Source organism: Palaemon carinicauda, chromosome 19, assembly GCF_036898095.1.
Source record: "Palaemon carinicauda isolate YSFRI2023 chromosome 19, ASM3689809v2, whole genome shotgun sequence".
NCBI lineage: Eukaryota > Metazoa > Arthropoda > Malacostraca > Decapoda > Palaemonidae > Palaemon > Palaemon carinicauda.
This window is the reverse complement of record NC_090743.1, coordinates 6,833,047-6,847,341: the sequence shown is the minus strand read 5'-3', so window position 1 is coordinate 6,847,341 and position 14,295 is coordinate 6,833,047. Positions and strand designations below refer to the sequence as shown.

At 35.9% G+C, this 14,295-nt stretch overlaps 1 protein-coding gene across 1 annotated transcript in view; it reads left to right on the top strand.

Moving 5' to 3' along the window:
* LOC137658414 (mucosa-associated lymphoid tissue lymphoma translocation protein 1-like) overlaps window positions 1-14,295 on the top strand; it is a 68,933-nt gene that overhangs the window by 35,428 nt on the left and 19,210 nt on the right. The window contains exons 8-13 of the mRNA XM_068393104.1: window positions 1,108-1,267; window positions 4,953-5,165; window positions 6,962-7,165; window positions 9,616-9,823; window positions 11,817-11,998; window positions 13,629-13,745. Of these exons, the coding sequence (XP_068249205.1) occupies window positions 1,108-1,267; window positions 4,953-5,165; window positions 6,962-7,165; window positions 9,616-9,823; window positions 11,817-11,998; window positions 13,629-13,745 (1,084 nt within the window). The remainder of the gene's footprint in view (window positions 1-1,107; window positions 1,268-4,952; window positions 5,166-6,961; window positions 7,166-9,615; window positions 9,824-11,816; window positions 11,999-13,628; window positions 13,746-14,295) is intronic.

The following is a 14,295-nucleotide window of genomic DNA, read 5'->3' as shown; positions in this document are numbered from 1 at the left end:
TCATTGGTGCATGAGGTGTACTGTATTGCTAAACCATTTGTCATGAGGTGTAAGAACCTTAACTCTGCATCACTTGCAAGGGTTCGAGTGTTTGGTGGTTAGGGTAAATAAGGATTACCTCCAAATTTGTAATTTTGTTAATCCTTTAGACAGACAACCAAATATAAGGTCTTGTCAAAATCAGCTAGGAGGATAAACTGGCCTGCCTCTGGTCAATATGTTGAATACATGCAAGTTGAAACTTCTTAATCTGCATAATATGGTCATATGTTCTGGTGATAATCTTTGTGACCAAGGAAGGCATATTCAAGCCCACAGTAATTAGAGAATGCTTTTTCTGAAAGTCTGTTAGCATAGGGTTAGCACAAGTGGCTTTTGCAGTGGTATTAGTATCTTTTTTTCATTGTTACAATGTACAATATCACTATCTGAGTTCTGGAACACCACTTTATTCTTGGAAGCTTATCCTCATGCACTTGTATTACACTTTTCAAACATATTCAAGGCTTTCAAATACTTCTAATACTTAAGTAGTGCTGCAGTACACTTATTCACTTCACAATTATTATTTTTGAAGGTTTTTTAAGGTTTGTTATACATTCAAACTTTTAAATCTTTGTTCAATGAAGTATCTAAAGAGATTGTACTATGACAGGACAGGTGCATTCTATGCTTGTGGTGCCTACTCACAGTGGATGTAAAAGATGTTAAAATTATTGGTGTCACTCCTAGCAGAACAACATTTCTGCCTCTTTTTTCTGGATTTTGTACTGTTGGATTTTTATGCAATACAGTGTTAGAAGTTGTTATAGTATCCTTTAATATTTATATATAGCCCAAAAAATCATGTATTTAACAGTGTTATAAATAGGCTCAACTGTGCTTAACTTTATAACACTTGTCTTTTTTATTATTTTTGCCTAAAATTCATAATTCTTGATTGTTTTGATTCTGTTAAGATGCAAATATTTTCTGTATCATACTTACTGGTAAATGCTATAAATTAAAATACCCAAGCCCTTATTCCATATTAATACTTACATTGAAGAAAGCGGTTATTGTAAGGTTTTTTAAAAATAGTCATTAAAGGTTTTAATTTTATGCCAGGTTAGTCAACCATGCACTGCCCCAGATGTTCCAGTAATTATCAGGCACCCAGAAATCCGTTCATCTTACGCCCTTAGAGATACTGTTAACCTTTACTATGAGGTACGATGTAGGCATGCAGTACAGTTTTTGTGCTACATCAATGGTAGAAATCTTAACGGTAAGAACTTCCCACTGTTTTAGGTCAGTTAAATGTGGAAAATATAGAAATAAAAATATGTTATAAAGCTGATATTTTAGAATGGAATTATTCAAAGATATTAGTGAAGGGCCAGAAATATTTATTCTTAGTGTCTTTGCTAAATATTGTGGAAAATTTTCTCATTCAAAATTTTGAGTCAGAAAACCAAACTTTAAACAGCCAAAGAATAACCCTTGAAAGCTAGCATGTTACTTTATATTCATAGTTTACGTAATTTTTTTCTCATTTGGGGTTGAAATTGTGCTCCAGTGTTTATATGTACAATAATTAATTTTACACCCTTCCAATTGTAGTTATTTCTATTAATCTTCCCTGATGTTCATATTGCTTCTTCTCCAGAAGATCAGGTTAAGCAATATTTACCCATAAAATTTTGAAACTCAAAAATTTTTCCATTCTCTTTCCCTTCAATAATTACATGGCCTAAACAAAGGAATGGAACTTTCTAGTGGTAGGTAGTAAAAAGCCTAGAACTGCCATGCCAGCTACTCTTTGTCTCTTCAGGTTTTTCCATTGTTTTGGCTGCAATCACATTCACCAGATTGTTTACATACTGTTGATTAAGATGCCTTCCCCTGATTTTGTTAGCAATTACTGCATGGAAATCCTGCGATTTAAATAATCGTTGTGAAGAGTATGTTTCACCCTCAGTATCAGTCATGGAAAAGTTAGTTTCAATGGTCGCCAGTCAAATTAACAGTTCTAAGCGTAAAGGAAACTTGCTGTTAGTTCAGGAGAAAAGCCAGAGAAAACTAGGCTAGCTGATTTTAGTGGGGATGACGACTACAGGCCAGGACCCCCTCCTTTGTACAACACATAGATTCAGCTACATATTTTTTGATAGTGATGGGCTTCACAAGCCATTGACCTCACTTGCTTCCTTTGTTAAAATTCATAAATCCAGTTATTCCTTCCTTAATAATGGTAATTCTGGCCCTTCTCATCCCATTGCAAAACCTATCCTAACTCCCAAAGGCAATATATTGTTAATAAAATTTCCTTCGGTAATGGTTCTGAAAATGTGCTGCTCATACAGATTCTGCTATGTGCTCCCGCAATTACCGCCTTTTCAAACGGTAAACAAACCGAGAAATCAACCAATTTTCACATGGTTCATCTTGCGTTACAAGAAAATGAAGAAGGGAGTTTTGACAAAGGAAAAACTTATTTTTTGGGAGTTTTTGTGTGGTCTCCAAAGACTATCTTGCTAAGGGCTCTGAAACAGGGAATCCATTGCAACCTGATTGCCAAAGAAATATTGTTCCCTTGCTCTAGGGTCAGTGTATCAACATGTGAAGCATGGACTCAGTGAGTATAGTGGAGACTTCAAGTTCAGGCTCATTCAAACTTACCATAGCACCTCTGAATCTGAACGTCTTCTGCTATGAGTGACGTCACAGAACCATCATTCCAGTTGTTGCCAGCATACCTACATCATAACCCCCAAACCTCCATTCTAATTCTGTCTTTATCCATGTTGAAGGCTTTGGGATACATGTTTGCTGCGCTTTCAAGCACATTACAGTATTGATTTAAGTACCCATGTTCAGGTTGTTTCTTTCATAGTTATGTAATGCATTCATTATGGTGCTGGCATTCCTTATTGTGTAATTATTTACCTATGTTTAGTGATTCACCATTTCGACCGGTGTTGCTGTTCATGCATGTTTTCCTTGTTAGTTAGGTTCATCATACATCATTGCTGTTTTTCCTAGCACCTTTTCCTTTTGCCACTCATCAATTGCCCTTGACTCCTGTTTCTTTATTTTGAAAAAGCTGATCATGTGTCCATCCTTAAAACCCATAATGTGAGAAAAATGGTTACTTCTTTAGTGCTCTTTGCTAATACGCAATTTCAGGATATCCAGATCTTTACTGGTTGGTTTGGGCATAGGGTATTCATTAAAAATTAACTGAAAAAATTTCAGGCAGTACAACATTCATGCAGGAGAAACAAAATGCCAGGTATCCAGTATTCTTCAGTCATCCCCTCTGCGGTAAGAGTCAGACTTATTAGATTTTCTTCTTATCTACGGAAATATGCGCATGTGTGTATGTCCTGCTTGGTCATTGACGGTTGTCTTTGCTGGTGCACGAGTCTAGTTATTAATGCTCTGGTACAAGTCCTTAAAGACCACGCACCACATAAATACCAAAATAAATACCAAAAAAGGGATTTTGATGAAAAAAACTGAGGAGGTGCTGTGTTCTTTCCTGGATCCTCGCTCCTTCCCAGCCTCACATTGGCGAGAGGGCCAATTACTTTTCTCTTAGGTGGTTGGGCAGACATTGATGAGCTTGTAGCATGGTCTCCTACTGGGACTCTGGTTCCTTTGTACGAGGTGATGACGGTAGTAGTGACGTCACTTACAGCGGACAAATTTCAGCAATTAAGGTGCTGTGTCAAATTCTAGTGAGCCTGAGTTTAAGGTCTCTCTTATGTGAGTCTGTGCTTTGCATATTGTTACACTGGACCCATAACAGGGGAGATAATATTTCTTTGGTATTTGTCAAATTGGATTCCCTGTTCTAGCCTTTCACAGGAAAGTCCTTAGAGACCACACAGCACCCCCCTAAAAATAGGTTTTTCTTTAGCAAAACACTTTTATTGTGCAATGAGTTCCTGTCGGGAAAAATTCACAAACCTCAAAGAAAAACTCTTTGCCTTTGAACAGTCAAACAATAGCAAATATGAACTTTTGATCAATGATCAAAATTTTTCATGTGGTAATCAGAATATCGTTGCAATGACATGAAAATTATGTGAAAATGTGAGAAATTTAAGAAAATGAGTATTCATGAAAAATTTGATAATTACGTTAGGGGAGACTTGTAAACAAGGTCAACGTTCATTAGGTACTGAACGTGTGCTTGACCACTTTTACTCATGCCCTGTTGCTATCTGCTTTCTGTACACATTTTCAACAAGCCCAGCAAATCTCGTTTTCCTTGATGACGCAGCATTTTTAGTGAATATTTCCATGAAGTAAGTATTCGGTGACGAGCTAAATGTGTCATCGAAACACTTAGGACGAAAAATTTATTGATGTGGAAGTGTGTCATTGTATCACCAGGGTTAACATTAGCTAAGTTAGATAAAAAATGTACAGTACCTCCAAATTTAAAAAAAAATATTGAATATATGCTGGCCCATTATCATCAGCCTTAGACCCTCTATTTTCTTATATAACTCAAGAAAACTCCCTTGAGTATCATGTGAGACATTGTATTTGGCACAAATTCTGCAAAATAAAGGTTAGAAATAGTACATTACAAGTCCTTTACTTATAATTGGTGCAAAAAGCCATAAACCTTTCATGTGATGAGGCAAGAAAACTTACAACTTGGATTAATATCATAACCCCTTTATGTTTATGATCACACGTTAAGAGCTTGTTCTTAAGATGCCCAACTTACGCTCAATTCTTTGGGTAGCTATTATTTATGGTATACCTGCAGGAAACCAAAAGATAAACCTTTGAAAGTTGGTGGGTAGCTGTACATAATTATTATCCCAATTGCATACCTGTTTTCATATTTCTAGTGTATATAGTATATGATGATTATTGTATTTTTCTTTTTTCATAGGTTCTATGAAACAATGTTTTTAATTGTCATTTGACGTTTGTTTTATATCCCACAGATATCAATAGATTTGGAACTACAGCTGTATCTGATAAAGTGGGTGATTATACCCATATATTAAATTTACATTATGAGGTCAACAAAGAAGACTGGTGTCATGGAAATCAGGGACCTATTGTTATCTGCGTAGAAGCACATAGCCAAGGCTATTGTGTTCCATCATCAACTATAATTGAAGTGAAAGGAACACCGCTTAACCAGCAGCTTACAGGTTAGAGTTTGTGTCTACTCTTGATAGTACTGTAATTTCATTATGAAATTATCGGTTTGATGGGTTTCAAAGAATTAACTGTTAAAACACTCTTGAATCTTGGAAAGTTTGAAGCTATAGGCCCTCTGTTAATGTAGGTTTTACACTTAACTATTCCATAGAAGAGTTGTAGGTCAATGGAGGTAAAACTATACTGCCTGTAAGTGTATTAGATGAAAGCTAATGTGCATGGGAGATTAAGAATTTGTTTTCTAGAGTGAAGATTCCCACCAGATTTTTTTCCAAAAAAGCTATATCATTTTCATCTAAATTTTTATCATAATGCACATTTGCAGTTAAATGAATGTTTATTCCCCCTTTATGATTAATAAATCATTATATGTGTGGAGGATAGAGAGACTGGCTGCATTACATTATTTCATTAAAAGTAAGTCTTAGGTAGCAACAGGGAAAAATAGCCCAGTGAGGAAAGAGAATAAGGAAATGAATAAACTACTGTATATGAAAAGTAGTAAATAGTTAAAATAAAATATTTTAACAGTAACAACATTAAAACATCTTTCATTTATAAACTATAAAAAGAGTCTTATCCCAGCTAATTCAACATAACATTTGCTGCAAATTTCAACTTTTGAAGTTCTACCGATTTAACTACCCGATTAGGAAGATCATTCCACAAGTTGGTCATGGCTGGAATAAAACTTTTAGAATACTGTGTAATATTGAGCCTCATGATGGAGAAGGCCTGACTATTAGAATAAAATGCTGTCCGGAAAGTTCTGAATGTAAAGGATGGTCAGAATCAGGAAAAATCTTTTGCAATATATATACCGAGCTTATTGAACGACGGTGGCAGAGATTGATATCTAGATCAGGAATAAGAAATTTAATAGACCTCAAGTTCGTGTCAAACAAATTTAGATGAGAATTAGCAGCTGAAGACCAGACAATTGTACAATACTCGAAACAAGGTAGAATGAAAGTACAGTATTAAAACACTTCAGAATAGATTGATCACTGAAAATCTTAAAAGACTTCCGCAAGAAGCCAATTTTTTTTTGCAATTGATGAAGAGACAGACCTAATATGTTTCTCAAAAGTAAATTTGTTGCTGAGAATCACACCTAAAATATTAAGTCATACAGAGTTCAAAAAACATTATTAATGCTGAGATCCGGGTGTTGAGGAACAACTGTCCTTGACCTTCTTACAATCATACTTTGAGTTTGATAGGATTCATCTTCATGTGTCATAATTAGCACCATGCACTAATTTTAGCTAGATCTCTATCAAGAGATTCAGTAACCCTAGATCTACATTCAGGGAATGGAATTTATGCAAAGAGACTAGCATCATCTGCATATGCAAAGGGGCTTGTTTTCTAGGCCAAACCACATGTCATGTGTATATCGTCACCCTCATAAACTAACTGCCTAAGTCATTTTCTCCACTTGTTGGGAAATCAAAAAGAAAACTTCTCATTTCGTAATTCTTTATATCATTGTCTTGAGTTTCAATTCACAAATTCTTAATAGAAGAATTTGTGAATAAGAATTTGTTAATTGAAGCTCACCACAATGATATAAAGAATTAGGAAATAAGGTTTTCTTTTTTATTTCCCAACAAGTGGAGAAAATGACTTAGGCAGTTAGTTTATGAGGGTGACGATATGCTTTTCTCTGGTGGCTTAATAATGTTATTGTTAAGAGTAATAGCAAGGATTTTTGATATATAATAAACCCATGTATTTGTATGAACTGTACTCTATAAGTTAATGTTTAATTATTATTTTTCAGCTAGAAACAAATGGGCTCTTCTTATTGCAAATACTGACTACTCATCAGAGCATGTCTTGAAAACTCCCGCTCAAGATATGAAATCATTTTCATCAGCTCTTACCAGCCTTGGTTTTCGTTGTATGACCTGCTGTAATGTAACCAAGTCAGAGTTCATGGCAATTCTAAGCCTCTTTTTGAGTTACTGTCAAAATGGAGATTATGGTTAGTAATGCTATATTATATTCTTGTTTATTATGTATTTTATTTTTACGTACTTTTAATTGGCTGATTAAAGCCATTATAGTATGTTGTCCTTAACTGTGACTGTATCCTTTTTAATAGAAAATACTACCTAAGCAATGTACGGTTTATGACTTTATGTAAATGACCTATATGGTTTATTGATTTTTGAAGAATAAGTGTCAACAGTAAACTATTAAATGTTTTGCTCTTACTTGTCCATGGAGTTAAGAAAGGATACATTAATGTAACCAAGCGGAATACTGTATTGAGTTTTTTATTTTTTATTTCTAAAAAAAGTAATTTTAGACCATTCCTTAGAAATATTTTGTCTTAAAAATTTTTAAGCACTTAACAATTTTTGTTCATTTTTGTTTATTTTTATATTTTTAGCTGAAGAATTGACTGACTGGCATTTCAGGAGGTTTTGATTTTTAGAGTTCCGATTATACTGTATAGTCTAGACATAAATTAGTTTTCGTAATTTTTTTTACATGCTGTTCCTGTTTGGAGTTTGTTTTGAACATCTAGGGAGGTAAGTTTGTTCTGAGTTTGTAGCTTGTAATACACTAGACCCTGACTATTTTGTATTATGATAAATCTTAAAAGGGAAAGTTGCTTAGTAATTTAGGAAATTCCTTTCTCCTTACCAGACATTTTAATTCATTGGGAGACTTTTCCTTTTAGAATCTATCCTAGCCTATTAGATACAGATTTCTTATCAAGTAGTTATTCCAATGGTTTTGTTTTCCCCTTGTAGCATGCAAGGTTTTCATCAACTGTGCTTGACTTCAAGTTTTTCAAACTTTTATCTTGGTCTACTCTGCCCACAATCCTTAATAGAATTTGAATCGTCATTTAGGAGTTGTATGCCTTGTAGCATGCAAGGTTTTCATCAACTGTGCTAGACTTCAAGTTTTTCAAACTTTTATCTTGGTCTACTCTGCCCACAATCCTTAGTAGAATTTGAATCGTCATTTAGGAGTTGTAGGTTGCATTGTCTTTGTACTTTGATATCTTTGTAAAGGTGTTTTGACATGATTAGCAGCATCCCACTAATCACCTCTCACATTTGACTCACTGGTGTGTGCATGCATAAGCTGTAAACCTTGGTGAGCCTTATCTTACCAGGCTGTGAAAATGGTGAAGAGACAGTGCTGCCAGATCATATTTTGATATTGCCAGCAACCATGCTTGGCACCAGCAGCCATCAAGGCCCATTCAACTGTTTAAAGTCTTACACTGTAGTTTTTTCATTATTACATTGCACATATGGAATGAGTTTGTTCCTTTAGATATACAAACTTTTTGTCCTTTGAAATAGGGAATGTCTCCAGTAGAGTTGGAATGTTCGTTGAATTAGTTAACAAGGTAACTAGTTGGTTTATGGCTAAGCTGACAATTGATCCACACACACACTGCTTGCATTCTGTAGGAGTCATGATAGTTTGCTATCATCCACTTGTGCCAAGTGTAGATAATTGCTTCCTATTCAGTGGCAAGGGTTTAATGTCTCTAGCGGAGTTGGAATGGTCGTTGAATTAATTAACAAGGTAATTAATGACAGATGGTGAGTATGGGAGATAATTCCTGCCCACTCTCCTGTTTGAGACTCTTCACTTCAATCTTCTTGTCCCATAATCAGGAGTATTAATTATTTTCTTTATGTATTGTACTTTTGCACCTATGACCAAGTATTTCTTTTGTCTTATACTTTACACTTTGAGTGGTTGCTTGCTAGCTTTGTCTGGTATAATTGAGTGAAAGCAGGATATGGGTTATTGAAGTTAAGGGTGAAGTGATGTTTATGGCTAAGTTAGCAATTGATCCACACACATACTGCTAGCATTCTGCAGGAGTCATGGTAGTTCACTTGTGCCGAGTGTAGATCATTGCCTCCTATTCAGTGGCAAGTATTTGCTTGAAGAGGAAAGGGAAGGTATAGGTTTCTTCGGTGTTATCCATGGCAATGCTCAAGCTAATGCCAAAGAAGTTCTATAGTTCTATTCTCTTGTCAGTTAAGAGTGTAGGTCAATGAATCTCTCGCGTATACATCCTTGGTTTGATCCTTTGGGGAGTACATGCTGGATGGGACAATAGCCTGTGGGATTGACTTAGCTACCCTGGTTTTCAGGACGGATTGAGGTGCAGACCCTGCGGGTCCCGTAAATTGTTTCCTTCTGCTAGGTGTAATAGGAACTTGATCACTCTCCCTCACCTTTCCTGCCTAGGTGGGGGAAGTGCAGATGAGTGAATAACTGAGGCTCCATGGGCCACTTATATTTTTATACTATTGAACTTTTGTCTTGGAGGCTAAAGACAATTTACAGTTATATGAGACTTGGAATGTGAGCATATATATGATTGATATGTGTATTAAAACCAGTTTTATCAAAAAATATCAGTAATTTGTAAATTTCTCTTTTTTTCAGTTGTATTCTACTATGCTGGTCATGGATTTCACCATAGAGGGGTAGATTATATCCTCCCTCTCCATTTTGAGAAAAAAGGGATGTGGGTCAATGAAGTAGAAGAGCAAGCTTGCATCACAACTACTGAAGTTATAAATCGATTCCAAAGAAGTGATCCTGCTCTCATATTTTATGTTCATGACACTTGCAGAGTAACGAGAATTGCTAAGTATGTTATCGTCTTTGTTGTTATTTCTGTGAATCTCCCCAGATGTTCATATTGCTTCGTCCCTGAAACTGACTCCTAATCATCATTACCCCCCAAAAATAAAAGTTTCCTGTATATTTCTCTTCATCTTTGTAAGGGTAGAAGCGACTCTTTAGCTATGGTAAGCAGCTCTTTTAGGAGAAGGACACTTCAAAATCAAACCATTGTTCTCTAGTCTTGGGTAGTGCCATAGCCTCTGTCCCATGGTCTTCCACTGTCTTGGGTTAGAGTTCTCTCGCTTGTGGGTATGCTCAGGCACACTATTCTATCTAATTTCTCCTTGTTTTGTTAAAGTTTTTAAAATAAATATTTCCTATATACACTAAAACTTTGAAAAACAAGAGGAAGAGAATAAGATAGAATAGTGTGTCCGAGTGTACCCTCAAGCAAGAGAACTCTGCCCCAAGATACAGAGGCTATGGCACTACCCAAGACTAGAGAACAGTGGTTTGATTTTGGAGTGTCCTTCTCCTAGAAGAGCTGCTTACTATAGTTAAAGAGTCTCTTCTACCTTTACCGAGAGGAAAGTGGCCACTGAACAATTACAGTGCCGTAGTTAACCCTTTGAGGGAAAAAGAATTGTCTAGTGATCTTGGTGTTGTCCGGTGTATGAAGACAGAGGAGAATATGTAAAGAATAGGCCAGACTATTTGGTGTATGTGTAGTCAAAGAGGAAATGAACCGTAACCAGAGAGAGGGATTAAATGTAGTACTGTCAGACCAGTCAAAGGACCCCATAACTCTCTAGTGGTAGTAAACTTGAAAGAACCATATTCTTCCCAACAAATGATATTGTCTTCCAAAAGAATTTCTACAGGTTTGGAATTGGTGGGGATGACCAAATGTATGCATGTTGGCAACATCTTTAGACAATACAATGGAGGTGTTTTATTCAGTAGCATGGGAATAGGGTGCCATGTTATAAGACTAGTTTTGTATAATTTTCTGTATAGACCTCACTGTAGACTCATTAATGCTGAAGAGGTAGTACTGCATTAACACTTGTTCTCTCTTCAGCTTATCAAAGATCTTCATTTTTTCCATTATAATCAGCACCTTCTTCTGTTTCTGACAAGGCATTATTATTAACACTAGAATACCATGTTCATTCACTAAGCAAATATAAGAATGTGTAGCTCAAAACAATACACAAGTTCATTGTCTGTGGTGTAATTTTGGCGAGATACTGCTTGAACCTGACACTGAGCAAGTACGCTTTCACTTGATGGAGATGCTGCATCCTAGGTACTGTTTATGCATTGTTCACCCACCATTTTCGTTTGAAAGAATTGTTTGTTATTTTTTTTAATTATTCCAGAATTTCTTCAGCTAATGCATGACGGTAGCAAATGTTGCCCTTGGGATTGTAGATGATGTCACTCATGTTAATGTCTAGGATGTAGAATTCATGAATTGCTAGGATATCAAACTCTTGAATGTCGAGGGAATACAGATCTAACCAACCACACTGGAAATTTAGATTATTAAGTGAACACTATGAACAAAATCTTGGATAAATTTGAAAATTGACTAGAATGTTAGTAACAACTGTAGCGAAAAGAAAAAAATGTGAAGCTATTTTACCCACAGTAGCCTCCCACACTACAAAGCCAAAGATTCATAAGTAGACATTGGTGACTAAAAAGTACCTATAGTATTGCAGTGGAATTTCTAATGCCCATTACTAGGTAAAAACTGCTGATTCTTTACTGAGAATATTGAGCTCGAGACTTTGTAGAACAGTACAAGCATTAGATGCTCTTTAGACTTGGGAAATATGAGGTATGCGAGTATATCTTATTGTTGATATATGTGGCACATTTGTCATTAGACTTGCTTCTCTGTTTGTTAGGGTAAAGGCTCAAAATCTGGAAACTTTTGAAATTGCAAATATATGTATTATGTGATATATGGAGTAATGATGAAACAAACTCTATGATGTTTTTATTTTCAGGGACTTCCAAGAACAAGAAACACACAGAGATGCAAAAGGTAATTTGTGTCTTTTGAATGCAACATCAGAAAATTATAATACATATGAAGAACCAGATTCTGGATCATTGCTAATGCAAGAATTGAAGACTTTGATCACTAAAAAGATCCCTGTTACTGCATTATGTGACAGGGTTTTGAAAGGTGAGTCTGCACTTCCTGCATTTTTATCATTTACTTTTTTGGGGCCCATCACCCTATGGAGCCCTTGACCTGGCCTTGACTGTTGAGATTCTACTGCCAGAAAGTTATTGGGTCCTTTGACTGGCCAGTCAGCACTACTTCTCTCTCTCATTACTACTCATTTTGTCTCTGCTTACACATACACCGAATAGTGCTGGCCTATTCTTTCCACATTCTGCTCTGTCCTTATATACCTAACAACACTGAGATTACCAAACAATTCTTCGCTCAAGGGGTTAATTCCTGCACTGTATTTGTTTAGTGGCTACTTTTCTCTTGGTAAGGGTAGGAGAGATTCTTTAGCCATGGTTAGCAGCTTTTCTAGGAGGACACTCCAAAATTAAACCATTGATCTCTAGTCTTAGGTAGTGCCATAGCCTCTGTACCATGGATTTCCACTGCCTTGGATTTGAGTTCTCTTGCTTGAGAGTACACTTAGGCACACTTTTCTATTTTATTTCTCTTCCTCCTGTTTTTTCAATTTTTTCAAGTTTTTATAGTTCATATATGAAAGATCTAATTTAATGTTGTTATGATTCTTAGTGCAGTATATTTTATTTTGATTGTTTATTACATCGCTTGTAGTTTTTTATTCCCTTGTTTCCTTTCCTCCCTGGGCTATTTTCCCCTGTTGGGGCCCTTGGGCTTACAGCATCTTACTTTTTCAACTACGATTATAGCTTAGTTTATAGCTTACCTTTTAATAATAATAATAATAATAATAATGATAATAATACAGTGATGATGATGATGATGATGATGATGATGATGATGCTGATGATGATGATAGGGGATTGATAAATGCGAAGTAGCCGTATTGATCTTCCCCTGGTAGTGGTACAATTATATATTAGTAATTGCCCATTCAAACATGATTAAAATGGTAATGAGTGAAGAGTATGGCTATTATGAAAGTAAGTGAAAGGTCCATTTCTTATTGAAATTAAATCCTATGAACTAGACACTGTGCGATAAGAAAACTTTTTTTTTCAAAATATTTGTTTAGCCACTACAATTTTAAGATTAAAGAAATTTGAATAGGGGAGATGTTGGGCCAGGTCAAGAACTCCATGAAATTTTTTAGTCTCATCCTAAGTATTCAGATATTTAGGTTCTTAACCCTTTTACCCCCAGGCTATTTGGAACTTTCCAACCCTTAACCCCTTGGGGTTATTTTTTTTCAAGCGCATTTTGCAGTATATTTTTTCTTAAATTGCTCTAACAGCCTTAATTTTTGTCATAGAGAGGTCAGGTTGGTCTCATTCTCTTGGAAAATGCCTGAAGTTTCTCAAAAAATTATCAAAAATATGCAAAAAAAAATGTAAATAGCAGTTTTTTGCAAGGACGTACCGGTACGTCCATGGGGGTAAAGGGGTGAGTTTTGTGAAACGTACCAGTACGTCCTTTGGGGGTAAAAGGGTTAATGTGGATAACTGGTTATATTCCACTATTCTTAGATCCACAGTTGATATAATGATAAATGTCCTGCAAAGTTTATTGGAAAAAAATTGTTTTTCCTACTTTGGCTGACTATCCTAATAGGTAAAGTAAAAGTTGAAATTGAAAGTACCGTTTCATTTTAATTTTCCAGCTTTCAGGAACCACATGATTGATGAAGATGGAAATGGGCCTCAGGTTCCTCAGTCTGTCTGTGATCTTCAGTATGATTTTTCTCTCACCGATCCAGCAGCTCCACTCCCGCAAGATTGTGAGTTAAAAGAGTTTATTCGCATTTTTTTGGTGCCTGCTGTACTATAAAATTATTTACTTACCTGAGAATTATGTGCAATTTTTCCATTGAAAAAACTCATTCATGATAAAAAGTAGTGGTTTCACAAAGAAACTTTTGCTGGGGCGAGGTATTGCATGGTTCCCAAGGACTTTCCCATAAAGGCTAGAACTGGAAATCTAACACATATAGCAGAGAAATATTGTCTTTCTGGGCTCAGACCTGTGCCGCCCAGTGAAATGCTCCTTTTACATCATTTCTAAGGTAAAAACTTGCTATGAATTTACCAGAGAAAAAATAGTCTAGGAATGCTAGGTTGAACCCAGCTCGCTCACCTATAAGGTGTCGGTATAATTAACTGGGGCGTGATAATTAATCACAACCAGAGGCCTCACACCATTTAGATGTTCCCAAGGACTTTTCCATAAAGGCTAGAACAGGAAATCCAACACATATAGCAGAGAAATATTGTCTCTCACCTTAGGATCATGATATCAACGGGCAAGGCACGGACTTGGGTTGTGTTAGC